Below are 23,406 nucleotides of genomic sequence, written 5' to 3' on the forward strand. Positions count from 1 at the left end.
AAGAAGTATCTCACTACAGAACAATAGCTTGTTTTAGCTGCGTGCAGGCTTTGTGACTATTCTGGTAGGCAGTTTGGAGCGCAAGGTAAGGCGGTGCAATACCATGCGATTACTAATAACAAAGGCGTTACGGGCGAGCAGGGGGCATTAAAGGGGGCATTGCACAACGCCATTGAGGGCAAGTGAACTCTCCCAAACTTTGACCTGGATATTGGTATATTATTAATTATTTTCAAGTTTTCAATTGTCTTGGCAGAAGCGAGAGTGGTTGCAGGGTTGTGTACGTCTTTCTGTGTCCCGTGGCATTATAAAGAAACGTGTCACGTGTAGGCTGCTATGTATGCAGACCTAAGTTCTACATCGTGATGATGACATTATACGTGAGCTATTGCATTTGGGCTGTTTTACACCAGTTACCACTGAGTACCACTGACAGTCTTGACACCGTGACCATGTTCCGCGCAGATATTTGTCAGCCCACATGGACTGCTTGTTGTCGTTGCACCATTAACCTGGCAAATAAGAGCATCATTCGATTCGGCTATCCATTTTAAACGAACGTTTAGAACAGTCCATGACATTACTATTAACAAGGAGATGTGACTGACTTTTACTTAGCGTTTTGTTCCCCACATCCCCTAGCCTCGGCTTGACATTCAACATTGCCCAGGCAGGTGAACCACGAACTTAGACGGGACATATTGCATATAGGCAACACACCATGGCTGCCGAAATGGGGTCGATAATCTCCAATATGACTCACAGATGACCATGTACAGACTAGTTGTACACCCACTTTGAGGACAGGCCTTCGAAGTAAACGCGGTTCCTTCGTGTAATAGGCATTCCCGTAGTTATATTGTGCATCTCTTGCCATATTCTTTCATGTGTGATATTTTAATTGTGTGCATGACAAGTTTTAACATCCGTGGTGGAGCCTGTGAAGCAAACTCGTGTATATGGAGAAGCCCCGAGCGGAGCGGTCGGTCACTACCGGGATAGCGCTGTGCTCTGTGTGTGTGTGTGTGTGTGTGTGTGTGTGTGTGTGTGTGTGTGTGTGTGGGTCACCCCCCAGCTCAGACACAATGCCAGCGAGCCAAGTGTCAACTGACGACTTCGTTCTTGGTCTCATGCTTATAACGCTGGCAGGGTGCTGATCAGCGATGCTTCTTTTTTTCGATAGATGTTTCGGTTTCATAATTCCACATTTGGACATTTGTCAGCGATTTGCCTGTTTTTAGCCTATACGCAGCCTGCCTGCTTCGCTGCCATTGCTGCGCGAATGGCGAAGGGCATGTTAGCACACACACACACACACACACACACACACACACACACACACATGCAGGCAGCGATTTACTCGCACAGTGCACATACAGTTTACTACTCGAACGCTCTCGTTGGATGGACGAGGATCGTCGTTGCCCTATATCTGTTGCAAGTCGATAAAGAGGCATCGTGGCTGGGTAATAACAAGTAGCTATAGTATATACTGTCTTCCATCCCACAAGTGTTTAGGAAAAGTATGTTGGGAATGTATTGGTCTAAAACGATGCCACAATAGACATACCAATTAAGACGCGTGGTCTACTGTAGGCTACTTGATAACAAACTATTGTATTTTATGGGGAACAATATAACTCAGAGTCAGAATCATACAAGTAGACCACCAAGCTGTGTATTTGTTTCCAACATCTCAAACAGTTTCCCTGGTTATATCATGTAAATGAGAGGTGTCATGCCTGTCAGCCTGAAATGGTCAGTTTCTCTTTCTTGCTTCTGCATGTGTTTGTTCTCCAGTGCTTTTGTTTGAGTAAGTGGTCATCAAGTTGACTGATAAGCTTAAAGGCATATATTTAAAATAGCGCTTTGTCTTACATGCTATATACATATGGTCATTTTAATCATTCATCACGCAAGTTAATTTAGTCAATGGCCACTCTCTTGTTGCATGATGTCTACTGTTAAACTCAGGCTACTCATGTGTTCTATTTCTTTACGTATTGATCATCATTATGAATTTGCCCAGTATTATTTTGATTGTGTATTGGACGATGCTCTGTTGTCCAAATTCAGCCTCTGCAGCATTTGCAGTCTGAGCTCAGTTAAACATGAGGGGGTAAAGTTTGTATGTGACTGACACTGCACAGCAACATGTCTTTAATGCCATGATATAGTGTTCACTGCTCAGAGTGAGTGTGACAGTTTTTGCATAATCTCCTTCATCACTGTTTATCTGCAGGCATGCTGACAAAACGTCTCCACAGTCAGAGAGTTCAGTCAAACCAAGTAGGGACAAGTACAACTACAAATTAGACCTGCCAGGCTAAGGACAGTGTGGGAGTTAATTCAAGCTGCTGTGGTGAAGTGGGATACAGGTCACCCTTGGCAAGACCTACACTACGCTGTAGAGGCTATCATTTGTTTGGGCGGAAGTTGCAGGATTTAGCAGAAGTATCGCCCAAGGAAATGACGTTGATGCTTTACAAATCAGTTTACATTTTCCGCGAATGAAACAAGTGTTGTTCTGATTGGTCGGGTAAATATCGTATCCGGGGGAAATACATCTGACGGGTGTTCTGGAGGATACATCCGCCGATAGCTGCTCTGCCTTACGTTGTGACCAGGCTTTTCTTTTCGCAGATAAGTAAGCCTGGGACCGAGGCTAGATACAGGTCCAGTGGGCAACTAGCACAGTGCATCTCACTGTTCAATTGGCTGTTTAAAAAAAAAAAAGAGAACAAAAAAAAAGAAACATTTAAAGTCCATAGACTCGGCTGCCACGTGACATCACCTTTAGTGCTCTAAACAAACATTAGAAAGTACACATACTTGGTTGTTTACTCTGTTTGTTTAAAGTGATCTAAACAAACATTAGAAAAGTCTGTCTGATGTAATTTCCGAAAGCTAGACAATCAAAAGGGGTGCCTTTTATCACAATGATTACTGCATGATGACATTACGGCATTTGCCATTGACTTGGCCGTAAAGAAGAAATCTTGTCATAAAAAGTCCATAGACCACAGTCCATATTGGCCACACACATGACGTCACGGGCGGAACACACAAAGCCAGATGGGCATGTGTTGAAATATTGGGCTATATATATATATATATATATATATATATATATATATATATATATATATATAAATAAAATGTGCCAAGTGTTCTCATGGGCATATATAGGTGCCGGAGAGGGGGTCAGAAGAGTCTGAATGTCTATTGTCATCTTTCTTCTTCTTTTCTTTTCTTATTGTCATTATTTTTATTCAATTGTTTTTCCTGACCGGCGCTGGTCTAGGACCATTCCCATTTTGTTGCGCAGTCGTCGTGTATTGGCTGCATGCTTGCCTCTCGCCGCAATGATCATTCTGCAGTTGCTCTCTCAACTTGATCAAGGTGTCAGACAAGCTAATATACACAACAAATCATCCTTTGTATGCTGGCTGTAGGTGTGAAAACAGCAGATGCCCGTGGGGCTCGGGCTGGTAGAATCAAGTGCTGCTGTGATAGACTAGCTGACCAGGGATCAGATTACTGCAGCGCATTATGGGTGAACAAAGTTATATCCCCATCAGTTAAAATGGGAGCCGAGAGAGCACACACGCACGCACAAAGCACATCAAACCTCTAATCAATTGAGTGTGCACAAACATTGAATCCCATTGACAATGAATGGCCAGCTTTGAGTGTTTGTGTAAACACAAACATTGAATCCCATTGACAATAAATGGCCAGCTTTGAGTGTGTAAACAGTAAACACAAACATTGTGTAACACAAACATTGAAGACAAAAGTGAGGATGCAAAATGTGATTGACCGGAATGAGGATGATGTATATGCTCATAAGAGCGCCCCTCACTTCACATGGGTGTGTGTGATTTTTTTATTTTTGTCTGCTCCCCTCGGTGGTTGGGTGGTTTGGGCATCTGGTTAGGATTCCTCTCGGGCGTCTCCCTGAGTCCTTAGCGAGGTCCTCGATACACGTCCCACTGGGGGGAGACCCTGCATGAGTTGGAGGGTTTATATCTCCAATATCTGCTGGAACCGCCCCGGGATCCCCAGGATGTAGTTACTAATGTTAAGGGGTCACGTTGGCACAGTCGGTAGTGCTGTCGCCTCACAGCTATAAGGTCCTGGGTTCGATTTCCGCTGGGGACGCTGTGGGCGTGCTCCCTCCTCCGGGTCAGCAGTGCCCATACCCGAGGCGGGGTTGGTGAAAGGGCCTTTCTGTGTGGAGTTTGCATAACTGGTCAGAATAACGTGTTCCTTCCACGCTACGTCCGGCCGGGGGAAACTCTCCCCTGGCAGGTGAAAAGAAGCAGCTTGGACTCCTCATGCATAGAAGGAAGCATGAGGTCAGTCCGCTCTGCCCTCCCAGGTTGGCACAAGGACTGTATAAAGAGGACAGGAAGCGAAGACCGTAAGGGCGCCGCCATGTTGCTCACATGGTGCTCCATGGAAGGAAAGAAACATGCGCAATGGGCTTTATGCAGCCAACACTTCCGCGTTCAGCTTCCTTGGTCTGCAACTGCGCATGTTTCTTTCCTTCCATGGAGCACCATGTGAGCGCCCGTACGGTCTTCGCTTCTTGTCCTCTTTAGACAGTCCTTGGGTTGGCAGAGGAAGTGTAGCACCCAGGATTACATTAGATAATTGACACTGGGTGAAAAAATGGGTTACAAAATTGTGGGTTAAAAAAAAGTTAGGATAAAAAAGTTACTAATGTTGCTCTGGAGAGGGTCTGGTCTGGAGCTCTCCGCTGGATCTGTTTCTCCTGCGACCCGATTACGGATAAGCGGTTGAAGATGGATGGATGGCTCCACTCTGAGAACCAATTTCAGAGGTCCATTATAGTCCATTGGATCCGTCATTGTGAACCTATTATGTTCATTTATTCTGACTTCCTTCTATTCCATTACTATTATTATTATACTTATTATTATGTTTTTGCAATCCAATGTTCCAGTTCTTCTAACTTTCATTTACAATCTGGTCTTTAACCAGATTATAGTTAATTAAATTCCGAGGAGGACACATCCACTGTTCCAGTTACCATCAAGTGAATGATAAACACGTATTTGGATGTCTATTGGTGTCTAAGAATATGATTGCATTGTTAACAGTATATATTTGAGCAACCGTTTGGAGATAGTACGGTAGTAGCCTACAATTAATATTATAGAGACCCTAAATTGTGTTGTGTTTTCAGGGATGCACTCTTTTGAGGGGTGCTAGCCCCTCCAATACATGGCGTTTGAAGATACAGTGTCATATATGGCAGCCAAGTTTGGGAGTTTTATGTTTAGAGCACTGATGTAGGCCTAAATCGTTTTCCAGCCAAATATGGACTTTAATGTTTATTTAGGGCACTAAATGAGAACGTAAGATGTCACGTGGCCGATATAAATACATATATTTTAATAATTTTGTTTCATACAAGAAACAAGCCAGGATGGATAAAGAAAAGAAACGGTAGGCCTACAACTGTAACCAATGTGTAAAAAGCTTCACAAGAAACAGTAAGAAAGCAGCCATGCAAGTGTGATTGATTTAAATATTTATTAACAGTTTGCAGAATTACAGTATATTTAAGCACAACTCAATACAAAGACTTAACTGTGAGTGGAAGACCCAATAAAGCATTACACTTGTTTACAAGAGGGTCCACCTTGTTCAATTCATCAAAACATTTAGAGTCTTAGCCAAAGAACAGAACAGGAATTCATCATAAAGGAGGTAAAAAGGGAAAAGAAACATATACAGTGTAGAAGCCAAGTCTATGGACCCCTCTGTGACTACAAAAGAAGACATCCCTCACTTCACACAAGTGTGATTTTTTAACTAAAGGTCACTAGCTAGGTCTCATTTAAACTCGACAATGCCATCAACACCCATAGCCAAAATGTCTTTAAAGACAGTGTGTCTCACTCTCAATTATTTGTCATACACTTTCTGCTCAATGTCTGTGGAAAAGAATGAAGTCTCTGTTCCATCTGCCTTCCTATATATGAATCTGTATTCTGTAGTGTAGTCCCTAAAATGTACTGTCATGTAACTAACTGGAGTGCCCCACACACCCGGGATCTTGCTTCCTCGTGTTAATTCCGCTGCAATAGAAGCATACCTCTCCCACTCTTTTTTGCATTTGGCAAGTCCATTCAGCAACCATCACCCCTCGCCTCGTGTGTTTCTGTAAGATGACTTGTTTATTACTCAAATGCATACACCCGTACAGTTATACTTGGCGTCTCTTTTGGTTTGAAAAATTATATACAATTTATCACTTCTTACTTCGATAAGCCATTTCAGTTTATAGCGCACCGTTACACTCTGGTTGCGATCCCTCTTTCCCCTTGAGCGGCTGGAGTTTGCTTTGCATGCCGGTACCTGCAGTCCATACGCCTCCCAGCCCACCATCTCTTACGCCTGGGCGTGGATAAAGAAACACTACACATCCCATGCTAAGCCGTCCACCTTCTGCCCCTCTCTCCCACCAGACTAGAGGCTGGAGATACGGTACGGACTGTCTTGACGAACCCCCCCGGACTTTTAGAACCGAAGACCGTCGAGATTAGTGAACAACAGCGAGCGGGGAGAGAGAGAGGCTGGGCTGCTATGTGAGTCGCGGTGTATGCTGCTGCTCCCGTTCCATTCGGACGAAGGGGTTGGTAACTGTTTGTGTCATTAGACATCTTATCTTGCTCGCTAATTACCTTTAGAATTATTCAGTATTTGGGGAGAGTCCGGGGACGACAGTAATCGATTCGGCTCGAGCTTCGTCAACGCTTTTTCAACACAGAAGCGGTTCCGCGAAGGGCCGATCCGAGAGACGGAGCACTTCGCGTCGGTCGGGGATAAATACAGTAGCCTGCCTAAACATGCACACCACTGGGAGTAATGCAGAGGGACACTTCGCTCCGCATGGATCGGAACAGTATTTGTGGTACTGGATATTTGAGTTGAATATTGTTTGCCCTCTCATAGTGTTGTCCGTTCCGGGGCACTACCCCAGTGTCCACAAGTTAAGTGTAACCCACCCCTCGTCCCCTCCGTTGTCCAGTCAGTTGTCCAGTCGACTACTTTTGATCACAACATTTTGTGAGAAACTCCGTTGTGGTGTATGTCAGGAGGCTACATTGTGACGTTCTGTCATCAGCCGGGTTACATTGATCGGGTTATGTTGTGTGTTTAAAACCACGTCACTGATCATGTAGATCTACCTGGTTGTCTATTTATAGATGTAGAGATACCAGGGGTGGTCGTTGTGAGTTTTGTTTGCGCGTGATTTGAGGCTTTTTGAATGCACGTCGTTGAGACTAGTATCTTATCGGCAGCGATGTGACGGACGGACGGCGGCGGCAGTTTTGCCACATTGTGTCCACTACGACGCAGCCCGAGCCTTTGATGTGTGGAATTCTCCGCTCACTGATGTATGCCCATCATGTTCTACATCACATCACGAATGATTTAATCGCGGGTTTTAAAAATGACACGGGCTGTGTGGAAACCATGGTTAACGTATATTCAGTTGGGTCGTGTTTGTCTTTGGACTGTGTGTGTGTGTGTGTGTGTGTGTGTGTGTGTGTGTGTGTGTGTGTGTGTGTGTGTGTGTGTGTGTGTGTGTGTGTGTGTGTGTGTGTGTGATCACCTGAGAGAGGCAATTGTCATCCTCGTTATGGTGACTGTTCGCCATCTCCCGCGAGCGAGCGAGCGAGTCGGAGCTCTCCAGAGTTTCTCCGTGCTGATTTTTTGATACAGAACAAACGTAGCCTGCTGTTTTGCGAACGTTCCCGGTGCCACGAAATCGATCTGCTTGTGATCCGGCACTTTGCCTTATTTCATAAATTGACTTGACATATTTCGGGACCGTCGGGACGTGTCTCTTTTGTGCTGTTGTTGGGCTGGATAGCCTACTGAACTGGCCGGGAGGAAGTATATGCTACACACAGTCGGAGACTCAGGCTAATGGAATATTTGGTTTATTCAATCTGTGATACATTTACTGGTGGTCATGAGGACTTTGTTTGTTTTGACTGTGTGATGTTGCCCACAGCCTAATGTATATTTATAGGGCTATTACTGGCCTACATCGGAGAAGATTAATTCAAAATGCTGTAGCGGGGTAACGTTACTAGACAGCGAAGGGTAGGCTATCTGCAGCACAAAGACAAACTAGGCTGTAAGCAACATGATGTTAGACGGTAATGAATGCAGACCCTCCTCGCATTCAGCGATGCCAAAGCGGCTTCGCCGCGGAGCCGTTTCGGTCCTCTCTCGCAGATTCCAGCGGAGATGGTGTGCCAGTGCCAATGCCAGGGGTGTCATCATCATGTCAGTCGTCGTCAATGTATACAAGATGAGCTACATTTAGATAAGCACAACACGGTTTATCATTTTCCGTAAGATTTGACATGGATTTTTGTGTGGTCCCTTTTTCGTATATAGTTGACTAATTTACTTGCAGATGCGCTCGTCTGCGCTCACCTCTGAACACGGATACCAGCGGGTGTTTGTGTGTGGCGTGTGTGTCTGCATGTCGCCAGCGTTAATGGCATTGTTTCCTCTTAAATATCAAGTTTAAGTGTTATTGTTATAATTCACGTCCTTTCTATTTATACAATTTTTATTTTTTATTATATTTTTTGGTCATAAAAGGTGTCATTTTCATTTCAAACTCCGTGCTTTGTTTGTCTGGTGGTTATTAAAAGGCAAGTAATGGATTGATTTTTTTGTATACTCACAGATAAGATGAACTGTCAAACTGCAGGACAGTTACATGGATAACGCATATAGGCTACAACAGAAGATGCACTTCCTTATAAAATGTAATATGAGTAGCCTACTACAAACTGATCCGTTTTAGATAATATAATGTATAAGTGCAGTGGATTAAAACTTTTAAGGCAGAGCCTATGGTTAGGTTAGTGTATTTATTGAATTATGGGTAGAAGAGATACAAATATCAACACACCGCTTCCCCTTACCACATGTTTCCCTTGCATGACTTGGTCAACATTTACAATGCAATAGTAATAATAATAATAACTTGAATTTATATAGCGCCTTTCAAGAAACCCAAGGACGCTTGGTAAATGTAACTATATGCGGTAGTACGGGACAAATGTTTGAGATGGCTTAATTACCCCCCCCCCCCCCCCCCCCCCTCGTTCATGCAATCAAGATCATTTCACTCACTGAGTGTCTTCCTATAGCAAAGACAAATTATTTCACACATTTGGTGTAGATAAGGAAAGGCCAAATATGAAGTCATGCCTACAAATGTGTTCCTCTATGTAATGTGCCGAACTATGATTTCCTGTATCATCTCGTAATTTCAAAGAGACGAAGTTTTCACTTGCCTTTTGTTGCTGATAGAAAATCTATTGTTCCCAAAAATAATGTAGCCTATGATTAAAGTGTTTTATTTTTTCCACCTTTTGTATTCTACAGCATATTACCGTATATCAAGGAAAACACTCACTTGACTGACACAAAGCAGTACCCTCCTCCCGAGGGATGTTGTGTTAAAGAAACATCTATGCAGGTATTGTTATTTCTATTACGCAGATTATGCTAATTTAATTTTTTCCCCTTATCTAATTAACACTGACCCCATGAACGTCTTTTTATTACTCAGGTGGATCCTACACTAATGAATGTAGGGGATGGAGGCACGGTGAGCAGAGAGATCGGTGCTCCAAACAAGGCGTCTGCTAGCATGGTGGGAAATCCCCCTCAGATGCTGCCCCCTGAGCTGAGAGGAGATGTTACTCTCAGTCAGCAAAACAAGAACACCCCGACAACAGACTGTAAGATGGTGAAGCCCTGCTCGGAGCCAAGTACTTACAACCACAGCCCCGAGGTGGTCACCCCACCTCAACAACAACTCAACAATGTCCCAATGTCAGGCCCTCCCCTCCCAAGCTCTGACAAAAGACTGGACAAAAGGGCAGAGTTCCCTAAACTCAAGGGCGACGGCACAGGAGTCAATCCTACACCTCAGTGGGCCAGCAGCGCACGAATCGAGGACTCGCTCAACTCGAGCCACAGCAATGTGAAATCCAGCAAGAAATCTCATACGCAGACACAATCGGTCATAAGTCTTCCTCCTGGGTTTCAGTGCTCCACCTTATTTAAACCAGGCCAGCCCGTCGCCTTCCTTCCCACCGCCAATTTTACCTCTCCACTTTGTAAAATCACTCTCCCACCAGCACTGGGTCAGATCGCAGCTTTGAGAGAGGCCACGGCCAGTCAATTTCAGAAAGAAATTCAGCCTCAAAGCTCGGGTGTCGGAGGGACACCTCTACTACGTACCTACCCATACCCCTTCTCCGTGGGACGGAACCCTGTGCCAGAGAAGAAGGCGGGCAAATCAACATCAAAACTTAAATCAAACCTAATATTGAGTAAGAGTTCAAAATCGGTAGGGGAGCATAAATCCTTAGCATCAGTGGTGGCCTCTCCAGCTATTACACTCCCATTACAGCACCCAGCATTAGGGTCTGCCCCACCAACACGTTTCACATTGTCTCCTACCGCTGCCATCTGCTGTGGCCCTGCGCTGGCCGGTATCGCCACTCAGAGCAGACTGTTGAACCATGTGGAGAAAGGCCACAGTGTAGACAAAACATCCGTAGGCTGTCTAAAACCCAAGCCCCCATCTGCTCCAGAAGACCATGCAGCCATTTCCCCCATCGAACCAAAGGATGTGCCTCTCGATTTGTCCGCAAAGTCAAAACGTCCAAAATGTATTAAAGACCCTCCAGTGGAGCATCACCATATTGAATCAAATCAGAGAGATTCCCTGAATAAGAAAAGGAGCCAGGCTACCCCATATAACTCAGTTGTGCAATACCCTATTTTACCCAGTACCCACAGAAATGGATCTCATCCAAAACAATCAAATAGGCCTGCAAATCACCAGGTCACAGAGTCCAAGTCATCCTGGGGCAAAGGATCCTCACAAGAATCCATAAAAAGCATACCCGGAACATATGTTGGCGTGGCCAGCCCTATACTGGCTTCTACTTTGCGTGGCAAGGATGGAAAAGGGACTTTTGTTGATGAATTTCAGAATTTTGCTAAGCAGGAGTTCATATCAATCATTGATCAAGGGGAACATCTGGCCTCAAAAGGAAAGAAGCCATCCTATCTGATGAAGAGTAACCAGCATGTTCACGGAGTCAAACATGTGAACAGCAGCAGTACAACCATAACAAAGAGCTGTCCATCTAAAATAGCCCCAGCGACCATGTTGGGCTCTGCCAGTGCTCAGACTCATCACAAGTGTGGAACTAGTAAAGCAGCAGTGCCATACTCTACCACTGTTGTCAACCCAGCATGGCAAAAACCACCTCTTCTTCCTCCTCACCAAGCCACTTCTCTTCAGAGAAAAGTCTCACAAGGATCCCCAAAGGCCAAGGGCACTGCAAGTGCAGAAGGTTCCAAGTTTCAGAGTGCCCATCACCCGCCACAAATGGACAATGACAATTGGGACAGGATTAAGTCCCCCTTATCTAATCTCGAGTCAATTGTGAAACAGAAAGCTCTTGAAACAACAGTGTTGACTGGCGAAGGATATGCTCAGCCTACACCTGTTGCACCTAGAAAAGCTGATGTTGTAAATCCGCTCTTGTGTAGCCACGACACTCAGTCCAAACAGACATCTTCTTTTGGATATCTCCCTTTCAGGACTATAGAAAAGAAAGATGGGAAACAGCTTAAAAGTTTGATACCTCAAGGGGATTCAAGGCAAATGATGAATCAGATTGAGAAGGCAGGTGTCATTGAGCCCAGGGAGAATAATATTGGAATCCATAGCAGCCAGGGAGAGCATATGGTACCGCAAGAGAAGCAATGCTCCTCAAAGCCTTCTGTCCAGTCCACTATATTTGGAAGTAATGCATCAACAAATGGCAACCGGATGGAGAGCAAATTAGCCCAGGTGCTAGAGGGGGACATATTGAAAAAAGAAACTGGGCCATTAGATAGTCCTCCAAATGAAAAACTGGATGGCATAGTTCTGTCTATACTTACTGGTCAGTGTGTGGGGGTAGACAACAACGCTGAAAAGAAAACAAACGGAACCAAAGAGCGATCTCCCTCCAAAGCAAAAGCTGCTGTTGTCAAACAAAAGAAACCTAGACCCAAGAAGCCAGCTAAGGAGAAGCCACCACAAGACCCATCAGCAACGGAAAAGAAAAAGAAAGACAAGGAAAGCACTCCAACCAAAGCATCACGCCCCAAAAAGGTATTGTAGATTACTTTTACACTTGCTGTGGAAAATCTATCCAATGTCAAAGCTAACAGCTAAGCTTTAGTGCATTTACTCACCCCTTTTGGTAATTTCAGGAATAAGGTTGTAATATTTATTGGCTTTGAAGAAACAGCTTTTGAATTATACATTTCATAATTATAAGTATTTACTTGTGTGACTGACTGATGATTCAACTTCAAAGGGCTTTATAAAGTCTTGTTCTATTACACGCTCTCCATCACCATGAAAGTGTTGTGATCAATAGTGTCCCCATACAGTCTGTTCACTCTGTCCCCTGTGTGTTTCAACAGAAGAAACAATGTGCACCTGTGCAAGAGCAGAGCCTACACATGGACAAACCTTTCCTGCAGACGAAAGAGGAGATTCCAAAGGACAAGTGCAGTCCCCACAAAGTGGAACAGGCAACTCACAACAAACCACGTAAGTCTTTTGTTTCTTATAATACTCTGACATTTAATGCCCTTAAAACAGAACTTCTCACTGTGTTCAGAAAAAGAAAAGAGAAAACATGTGCTTAGAGTTTGCACATACACATACGTAGCTGTACATTGTTGTGGACATCGAACAGGTTTTACTGGCGGCTCTGCAAGAGAAATCCCCCGGAGTGGTAATACACGTTAAGTGGGCAGAAAATGTTGTAGATTGTTGTACTAGATATATAAGAAATGGTTATACCGCCGTACTTTTAACGTGTATGTGTATGTTACAGTTACAGAAAGTGTGAGCAGTCCTCACAGTCTAGAGACCTCAGTCTCCCTCAAAGGCTCCGGCAGACAGCGCAAGGAAGTTAAATCTGCAGAGAGCTCCACGCCGAGACTTAGGAGGGGCCGACGGCGAGCGGATGAGACCCAGTTAGATCCCTGGGGCTTTTCTACCCCTTCTCCCCTGGCCCCAACTTCGCCGCCGCCTTCACCCCCTCCCACCCACCCTGCCCGGCGTCCCAGAGGGAGGCCTCGCTCCAACCCGCTGCGGGAGCAGGCTGATCAGGGCAAGGTCAAGACAAATGGTGGAGAAGGAGACTCATCTATTCGCAAAAAACGCCGGCGCTGCCGCAGCAGGAAATATCAGACTGGGGATTACATCACCGAGAAGGACAAGGTGGTGGAAAGAGAAAGGAATGAGACACCCGACTCCCCAAGCAGAGACACTGAAATAGCACCAGGTATTTCATCTTAACAATATTTTTCTTGCTAGATGCAGTTCGAAGAAAGTAAAATAATATATAAGTTATGGGTCATAGTTTATGATATCCTATACAGGGCATGACATTAACGTTTTGAGGCACTTTCAGTACATTTCCCATTCATTTGTCTGGGCACAAAAGTCACTTGTCCAGAGCATGAGCACACACAAATACATTTTAAATCAAGTTAGTTTGTTTTGGTGAATACATGTTGAATGTTAGATGAATATTTTCAGTTAATATCCCTAGAATGTCTGAGATCTTACATACTGTACATTTCATGTATTCCAAATACACAGTCATAGTCATAGATCGGTTAGCAGTCTAACCTTGTCAGCATTTTAACTTCACCCAATAATTAATTCCTGGCAAAAAGAAAAATTAGTTCTGGCAAAAAACATGTACTTAATAAAACATCTCTACTTTTCCACGAGATGCACACAGACGACATTCTCTCCGGCAAGGGGCCCGCAATGAGTGCAGGACTGAACATAGTAAAACTTCCTTTTGGGAAGCACAAATGTATGAGGCACACAAAGATAGGTTGTGTGATCAATCACCCCACAATCACAAGACACCTGTCAATTGTGCCCCATATGTTTGTGCTTCCCAAACAGACTTCAAAGGAAGTTTTCATATTTTCAGTCCAGCTTTTCCTCGTGGAAAAGAGGCAATATTTTACTTAACACGCGTTTCTGCCAGAACTTTCAAATTGATATGAAACCTAGAGGACAATATCTGTGAGTACACACGCAGTGCTACAAGTTTAATTGCTGCTAAACATGTGTGTGCGGATAGGACAGATCTATGGCTGTGTATTTGGAATACATGAAATGTATGTAAGATCACAGGCATTCTAGGGCTATTAACAATATTGTAAAGGTAATTATTAGGAAAGCCAGACAATAATGCCAAACAGGGGCGACACAGAAAAAGTGAAGTAACTTGTCCAACGGACAAGTTCAATTTTTATGCACTTGTCCGGAAAGATTTATTACTTACTTGAGACTTGAGAGTCTAGACTTCAGCTATAGAGGGCAATCACTTCTGGGTTTGGGCGGATGTGGCTCTTCTTCTTTGCTTATTTCGCACATTTCACTGGCACTGGCCTCACGATCCCGCCTATGGTAACGGAGTTACATGGAATGTGTTAATGTCAAGCCCTGCTATATTAAAATTGCCATGTTGAAGTGTACTGTGTCCCTTTTATGCCCATATATGGTGTTCTGTTAGCCATGGCCAAATATAGAGTCCAGGCCAGACTACTATGTCGGTAAGTCTTCTGTCCCATCAAAGTACTCCATATATGGGGATTTGTGGATTATGTATAATAATTTTACAACCGCCAATCCAACTGACTTCTGACTCACACATCACTCTTTTGGGCCCTCTGTCAGTGTCGACGGTCTCCATATTATACGGTTCTGAACAACTGGATCTCTATAAGCTGTTATAGTGATTTTTAGTGAAACTGTACTGGCCATATTTTCCTAATTGTTTGTCCTCTACAGCTACCTATATACCTTTCATATATATATATATTCTTTATCTATGGCATGATTTGTATAATCTTTAATCATTGTAGATTCACAGACCAGTCAGTATCAAAATCTCGGTGCCTCCAGCCCAGAGCCTGTTCTCCGGAGGCCCTCGCTCACCCGCTCAGGGTCAGTTCGCTACCAGGAGAGTGAGGCCTCTCCAGAACGCAGCGACAAGCCTTCGGGAAAGAGGAAGTTCAAAAGCAAGCACCTGGGTGATGGTGATGAGCAGAAGGTAGGATGATTGTTCACAGTGCATCTCACATGATGATGCAGCCTGTTGGAAAGTAGGCGCCTCATACCACAAATAGATTAGCTTGCAGTGCCCTCTTGTGGCTTTACTGATTAAGGCTGTTTAGTTGATTGCTCATGGCAGCTGGTTTTGCACTGAACTGAGTCCTGGAGTGTGGAGCCGATTGCCCTGAGTTTCCATTGCGCTCAGTGAGATCCCATAGCACGCAGCTTTCTCATTACTCTGCAAAAATCTGTCTTCTAGCTCAAGACCAAACGTGGCAGCTTGGGAAAGCGCTGTGCCTCATTTGCATTAGATGATGATAGCCCTGATGCAAAGAAACCAGCCAGCCTACCAGTTTCTCCAAAGGGCTTGCCGTCTCCTCCATCGACTAAGAGAGGTTCATCAGGAAAGGGCGGCGCCTCCGATTCTCCTCCCAGAAGGCCTATCCCACCGGAGGTTCGCCGCCTGATTGTTAACAAGAATGCTGGGGAGACCCTGTTACAGCGAGCGGCCCGATTAGGCTACCAGGTAAACTTTGATCTAACTTAGGTACCAGCACTTTCATTTACCCTCTACCAATGTAAATGTCACGCCACTTATGTGTTTATTACTCGATTTGTTCAGGATGTAGTTCTCTACTGTCTTGAGAAGGATATCCGGGAGGTCAATCGTCGTGACAATGCAGGTTACACAGCTCTCCATGAGGCGTCATCCCGAGGCTGGACTCAGATTGTCCAAATGTTGCTGAAACACGGGGCTGATGTCAACTGCAGTGCCCAGGATGGAACACGGTGAGGATTCAGTTTGTATGATTCAGAAATGTCACAGCAATAATAAATAAAATAAAAGCAATAATTCAAAATGTTATTGTACACATTGTAATTGGGCATTATTCCTGGAATTATCTTCTGTATATTTTGTTAAAAATATGTCTTTGTTGTAGGTTTTGTCTTTTTCATATTTGATCTAATACTCCATATAAATGATGAATTGGTATAATTCATATATCTTAATATAGTTAAGGTTTGTTGTAAAGCCATATTATTTCTGGTTCAGATAACGGTGACGTTTTGGTTTGGTTTCTTCAGACCCATTCATGACGCAGTGGCGAGCGATAATCTCCCGATAGTTTGGTTGCTGCTCAATCACGGTGCCGACCCCACGCTGGCCACCTACTCTGGACAGACCGCGGTCAAGCTGGCTCACAGTCCAGACATGAAGACCTTCCTCAAAGGTAAGCTACTACCAGTGTTGTTTTCGTCGACTAAAACTAAGACGAAAAATGTTCGTCGACTGCCTTTTTCCACTGACAAACTAAATGAAAACTAAGCTATGATGACTAAAACTAAAGACTAAATATACTGACAATTTCGTCAACAAATAAAAACTATACTAAAATGTTAGGAAGGGACTATAGTGGACAAGAGATCCAGTATAAGTCATTTTACACTTGGTTGCATGCTGAAAATAGCCGATCTACAAGCTCACATTCTTGTAGATCAGCTATTTTCAGCAAGTGTAAAAACAGTCATTACGACGGCATCAGGGCCCGCCAAAATACATTTTAGTCGACTAAAACTAGACTAACACTAAGACATTCTAGGTGACTAAAATGTGACTGAAACTAAATAAAAACTATTCAAGAGACTATGACTAAAACTAACATCAAAATTTGCTGCCAAAAACAGTGTCTACTACTGCACACCTTTTTGTATTTGTTGAGCAGAATGTGGTGTGTTACATGTATGGAGAAATGACTCTTTCTTGACCTCTGTCTCTTCTTTCTGCCTTTGGTCAGAATTTCATACAAGACTTTTCCTTCATGTGTTACAGAATATTTCACAGACCTGGAGGGCCGCGGTGAACAGGATCCTAGTTTACCCTGGGAATTCTACAGCAGCTCATTGTTTGGTGAGAAATTATTTTATTGATTCTCCCAGCCACCTTTCATTATGTTAATAGATCTAGATGTTTAACTTATGTAATACAAGTTACAACTTATGAGTGCAATAGTACTTGTTTTGTGGTTTTATGCTTTATATTATATTGCAGCATCGACTAACTACTAACCTCTACAAGTGCAGCCACATTGCTGCTGTTTTAAATGTGGAGCTGCTCATCATCTCTGAACTATTTTCCCATAGTTCACTGATTGGTTGGGCTCAACGATTCTCCATAGATGTTTCCCAGACTAAATATCTTGCAACGAAAACGTAGCATGTGCAATTTAGGCTGGCTTTGTTAGGCTAAACTAAAAACCTTTGCTTCTGGGGGGGGGGGGGGTCCCCGGAACTACATCTTTTGAGATGGGGGTCGGCGGCCAAATACATATCATTCTGGGTCTCCCTGACATGAAATAGTTTGAGCACCACTAACATAGAAACATAGGCTGTTCATGATTTAGAAGACATTTATCGAATCGTCCTCTGGTCTAAATGGGCTAAGGGAGAGCAATTCATGATAGGACAAGGTAGAACAATGGTCATGCAGCTGCAGGGGAGGTAAAACTTAAGGTGCTACAGGACATAGACTGGAATGTAGGACTAGGACTTGAACGTTGCTTGGAGGTACAGGGGTGCGGCTCCTTTAGTGGTTTTCCATTCTGCCATCAGGGGTGTGAATTTGATATGAGCAGTTGGAGAAAGCCAGCGAGGCAGTGCAGTAATCAGTAGCCATCGTGGTGCCTAGGAAAGGTGGGCCACAGCATTCAAAATGAGGTTTAGGGACTAAATCATTATCACATTGGGTGATTTATTGCTACTGCACCACCTGATTTTAATATACATTTTGTCAAACATTGCTTCTATAGTTTAAGGTTTGTGTTTTAAACTTTAATGTAGACCTGTAAAATGTCCTTGCAATAGAAATGTCTTGATAATACTGATTTGCAAGACTGCAGCTCAGTATCAAAAGGACGCTGATTTGCAACATGAGTCACTGCTATTCACTCAGATCGTCTCCAGCAGTGATTCTGAATCAAGTACTATGCTTGGTATGATTTGACTGTCCACTAGGGGGTGTCCTACGCCTTCTCTTAGAGGCTGCTTATTGGCAGTTCAGATCCGTATGAGTCCTTGCACTCCCCTGCTCACCTCAGCGAACCTTTCTTCACAGAGACTGACCATGAGCCGTGCTGGGACTTCTTGCTCTCTGAGCGAAATGAGGAAGAGGAGGAGGAGAAGGGATGGGGGAGGATGGAGAGAGACTCAGACAAAGATTGCCTACTATTTGAGTTCTCCTCCGAACCCCTCCTACCCTGCTACCATGTCCAAGTGTCGTTGACCCAGGGGTGAGTTGGCAAAGTGCATGGCATGATTACATAATGCGTACATTTATTTACAGCCCTAAGTAATGTCTCTGTCTACTAGTGATGCGTGGGCCAGCTTTTTTTTCATAACCCGCCCGTCCCGGCCCGCCATGCATGGGAGCCAACCCACACCAACCCGCCCCGTAAAACAATATATTATTAAACGACCCCGCCCACCCCCCGTCCCGCAAAAACAAAAAGTATCCTAACGACTGGCTGCAAGTCCAGTCCATTATTGCTTTCGAGAGAGAAGGGAGGGGTCAGGGACGTGCAAAGGGAATTTTAACGGCAGGGTCTGGAATTCGAATTATTTTTTACATTTTTTACATTTCTACCCAGATTTAGAGGAATATCTCATTTTTAAACAATAGGAAATTACCCAAACAGTCTGCCCTGCAGCCCAAATTTCTGATTATCAAAGTAAAATGAGCAGTTGCTTGCTTTGCTGTTATTAATATTAAGTAGGATATCATTTGCTTGATTGCCTAGAAGTGCCTGTCAGTCAGAAAGCACTGCTACGCGTTGTGAGCTTGTAGATCTGCTATGATTCTGTGTGCGCACACTGTGCACGGCATCGCGCTCAATTGGGATTCACACGCAGATTAGACACACCAACGGACCGACATGCAGAAACAACGGTCGGACATGCGGTCGAACATGCGCTGCTCCCGTGCTTGCGGTTAGGGTTTGAGGTAGGTTGTCTGTCTAATGACAGTCGGACCAATAGTATGTCTAAACTAAAGCCTGTACCCGCTCAATTTAGAAAGATTTAGTGCAGATGCGCTCATTGCGCTGATGATGCGAACAGGTTCAGAGCCTCAGAGGGGCGAGAGGGGAATTCTTTCAACATAAAATGCTACATTCCAATTCAGGACGGAGAGGGCACTTTTCCCCCGGTGGTCAAAAAGGCAGGGTCTAAAGCCCCCTTTCATGTAAGCAACACATTGAACAAGCTAGATAATTTCAGGAGGAGTAGAGACGGCAGAGCAGGAGAGAGGGGGAGAGGGAGCCAGAGTAGGAGAGAGAGGTAGCGGAATGTTTTTTTACCGCGCCCGCCCAGCGATAATTGTGATGAAAACCTTGACCCATCCACCTGTCCCGCGGGGAACGGGCCGGCCAGAGGCAACCAGACTATACTAATTGCCAACTTTATTATTTATTTACATATTTATTATTATTATATTTATTTACGTATTCCATATACATTTTATCAGGGTCCCTGTGACGTCAATACATCATCATCATCATACTGTACTACTACTGTACAGTACTTTTTTATGTACATACTGTACATAAGTGTAGTCAGTGCAACCACACTTTCTAGTTAGTGTAGTTGCAGTAGGCAACCAGACTAGTTATTGCCCGACTTTATTCTAGATAACCATTCTGTATAAACCTTTGTGTGGTGGCATGTGACGTCATGTGGGACAATACATCATCATCATACTGTACTTAGCGAGCTAAGTGTGGTCAGTGCAACCAAACTTGCAATTTCCCAGAATTACATCTAGTTTGAGTTGTTTTGTTGCACACCTTTGCCTAATGCAAAACCACATTCCACTTCTGGCAGCTTTTGCAACTGGTTCCTGCTGACGGATGTCCTCAAGCGTCTGAAGATGTCGGCGCGGATATTTAGGGCACGTTACCCACACCTGGAAGTCGTGAGCTTGTCAAGGGTGGAGTTGTGGAGACAAGTGTCGGTCAGCCAGGTGAGCTCGGTGCTGGCAACGCCCCATAGAGACAAATGCAAGGACAAGGAAGACGATGAGGAGGAGGAGGAGGAGGAGGATGATGGGGAGGAGGGGCTGGTGGAGCTGGTGCGGTGTGTTCCGGAGCTTCAAAGACTACTGGGATCCTCTATCCACATTCTGCAAGAGGGGGAGGAGGAGGCGGTGGTGGTGACAAAAAAAAAAGGCAAACCACGTGGCCGGTAGCCCCTTGCCACTCTGCTTAATAGACATCGAACCTATAGCCTCTTTTGATGTGTTGAGTGTGTCAACCCCCAGTTTAAGGGAAGACCTTTCCGTCCATTGTAATGAGGGTTATTAAACTCCAGCTACAGCAATGAGTTAACACTCCCAATTAGGAAATTTTGACCTCAGCCGCAAGGCAATTAACGTGGTCACAGCAGCGCCACCTCCAGGACTGGCACATTGGAGTGGTCAGTGCCAGAAAAAGCAGCATTCAGGTTCCTATCTTGCGGTATATTTGCCTACCTGAGAAACTATTGAGAAAACCCTTTTTTAATAATTATGTATGTACATGGTGGTGTATAGTATGTATATCTTGCCATCAGGGTTAAAACATTTGGTTGTATAAATGTATTCTCGTGGCAAGGAATTGATTATGTTGAGGACTCTTTTTTTTGTTTAGTTTTTTGTTCCTGAGGGAAAGCGAATATTTTTCGATGGGAGATTATCCAAGGCTTTTATCTTGGTGAACTCTTGCGTAAAGCTAAGAGGCTTATGGCCAGCTAACAAAGTCAGGGAGGCCCACTGGCCCAGATGGTTTCTCTGTCAACCTGGGAGACCTGGAGAGAAGAGACCATGGCACATATATTTACTCGCAAACAAAAAAATCATATACCCACCCAGCATAGAATCTGAATTCCATGCCCCCAACACCCATTCCCATCTCACCAGCTCATAACTGGATGGATATGTAGCTCATATATAGCTTGTACCAACGCTTTATTTCCTAGCACATTTTGCTATTTGTTGTGCACATTTGACTATGTGATATCTTGGTTCTCCCTGGGCGCTGCTCCAGATGATAGATTGTTTTTTGGACCTTACAAATGATATGTTTACAGAACTGCACAGTATTGCAAGGTCCCGTTGTAGTTTTCTCCACTCCCCCAGGTCGCACTCCTGAACGGACAGAGAATGATGTAGATCACCCTCAGAGGAACAGTAAATACCATCTCTGGAGACCAGAGCCTGCTCCCCGTGTTTGACCAGTTCTGTCAGGAGGGGAGCCACATGCCCTCTTTTACTGCAGCCACCGTCCCTCTGTCCTCATGGCGTTACGGTTATGGACCACCATCTCTCGGCACCTCCACCCCAACTGTGCTTTGTGTTGCAAATGTTTTATTTTACACTGTTTGTTTTTTGTGCTTAATTTAATAGCCATTAATATATTTCACCTTTATCTATTTGAAAAAACTGTTTATGGAATTTGCTTTGTATGGTTGGTGCTTCATTTTGAAATGTATTACTCATTAGGATCCCTTTATTCTGAGACTTTTGTCCCTTGATTCAAAAACAGTGTTTCAGCAAGCTAAAGTACAGTTTTATTGTACTGGTGCTAAACTAGATTTTGTGTTGACAATCAATGAAGTTTTTTTGTTTCAAGTCACAAACTAATAAAATATTTAAATGAAATGTAAAGAAAGTATAGTTTAGTAAAAAAAAATGGGATACATCCAGTAAGACTTGTTCGAGAGCAGGAAAGAACCTTTAATTTGATTCTTATTTCTTTTTTTAAGAAATCAATAAGAATAAAGCATGATTGTGAATTGATGGGTTTATTTTTACCTCTTTGTCAAAGTGCATTATGCGTCCATGATAGTTCAACTAAGTGAATATTGAAGCTGTATCTCCCCCAAACAACCGCCTGCTGTTTGTTCTCATCTCTGGGTAACATTTGGGTGCTCTATTCAGACTATTCTTGAGATTAAATGAGATGGGATAGGTTTTTGTCTCCGACCATGAAAGTGGAATGGGAACTAGATTGGTCGTCCGTGCGTTAATTCCTCGTCCGTCATGAATACTGCCACCCTGTTCCCTCCACTGGAGGGCACTAGACTCTACTTGGTCCGATGACCAGCCATTAACGAGCACTTTGCAGCCGTGTCTTTGCCTTTGATGTGCCGACTGCTGTCCGTGGCTGCTTGCGCTGCCCCAGTAGTACAGCGGCTAACAGCCATATTGTGAGAGAACCTTTCACTTGGCGATATAGCGTGAAATTTGGCATGAACATGCCTCTGGGTCACCTCTTTAACTTTTTTAACCGAGCCAGCGAAAAATCCAATATGGCGGTAATTTTTCAAGATGGCCGCCAAATAAAAAAGGCCTTTTGTGGCGGTTCTGGACAACCATGGGTGCGGCCGACTCGAGACCGGGCACTGCACTCCCTGTGGGTGTGTGGAACGTGTGTGTCGAATTTGAAGTCAGTGGGGCGAACGGTTCTCGGGTTACGTTGATTACAGATGTACACACGCACACAAAATTCGTGCAATATAGCAGATCATTGGAACGGTTGTTCGCTTGGTGATACAAGCGTGAAATTTGGCATGAACATGCCTCTGGGTCACCTCTTTAACTTTTTTAACCGAGCCATCCAAGAATCAAATATGGCGGTGCTATTTCAAGATGGCCGCCACATCTAAATGTTAGCCTATGTCTACATTTCTTACAAATTTTAGGAAAAATTTCACCATTATAGATGGATAGATTTATTTTTTATTTTTTTATATATATTTATTTTTTATTTGTTTTTGTTGTAATTTTTTGTTTTCATACTGAAAATGGTAGCATGCTAATGCTACCATTTTCTAATGCTAATTACCATGTTAGCATTATTATGTTAGCATTAGCATGCTACCATGTTAGCATTAACTTAGCATTAGCATGCTACCATTTTCAGTATGAAAACTAAAAATAATAACAAAAAATAAAAAAATAATATAAAGAATATAAAAATATATATATAAAAAAAAAAAACTATCTATCTATCTATCTATAATGGTGAAATTTTTCCTAAAATTTGTAAGAAATGTAGACATAGGCTAACAATTAGATGTGGCGGCCATCTTGAAATAGCACCGCCATATTGGATTCTTGGATGGCTCGGTTAAAA

General features: G+C 43.7%; 1 protein-coding gene across 2 annotated transcripts; it reads left to right on the forward strand.

Moving 5' to 3' along the window:
• Nucleotides 1-21,989, forward strand: bcorl1 (BCL6 corepressor-like 1). 2 transcript variants are annotated; one of them, XM_083785349.1, is made up of 12 exons: nt 1-85; nt 9,457-9,550; nt 9,644-12,256; nt 12,574-12,703; nt 12,993-13,445; nt 15,052-15,239; nt 15,501-15,767; nt 15,864-16,030; nt 16,328-16,473; nt 17,073-17,150; nt 18,354-18,528; nt 20,117-21,989. In XM_083785349.1, exons 2-12 carry the CDS (start codon nt 9,545-9,547, stop codon nt 20,478-20,480), a joined length of 4,587 nt encoding a protein of 1,528 aa, XP_083641475.1. In that variant the 5' UTR covers nt 1-85; nt 9,457-9,544; the 3' UTR covers nt 20,481-21,989. The 2 variants fall into 2 exon arrangements, with proteins under 2 accessions (XP_083641475.1, XP_083641476.1); XM_083785350.1 differs by lacking the exon at nt 1-85 and adding an exon at nt 6,640-6,670.
• The last annotated feature ends 1,417 nt before the right edge of the window (nt 21,990-23,406 follow it).

Source organism: Protomyctophum parallelum (assembly GCF_964188405.1).
Source record: "Protomyctophum parallelum genome assembly, chromosome: 16".
Classification (NCBI taxonomy): Eukaryota; Metazoa; Chordata; class Actinopteri; order Myctophiformes; family Myctophidae; genus Protomyctophum; species Protomyctophum parallelum.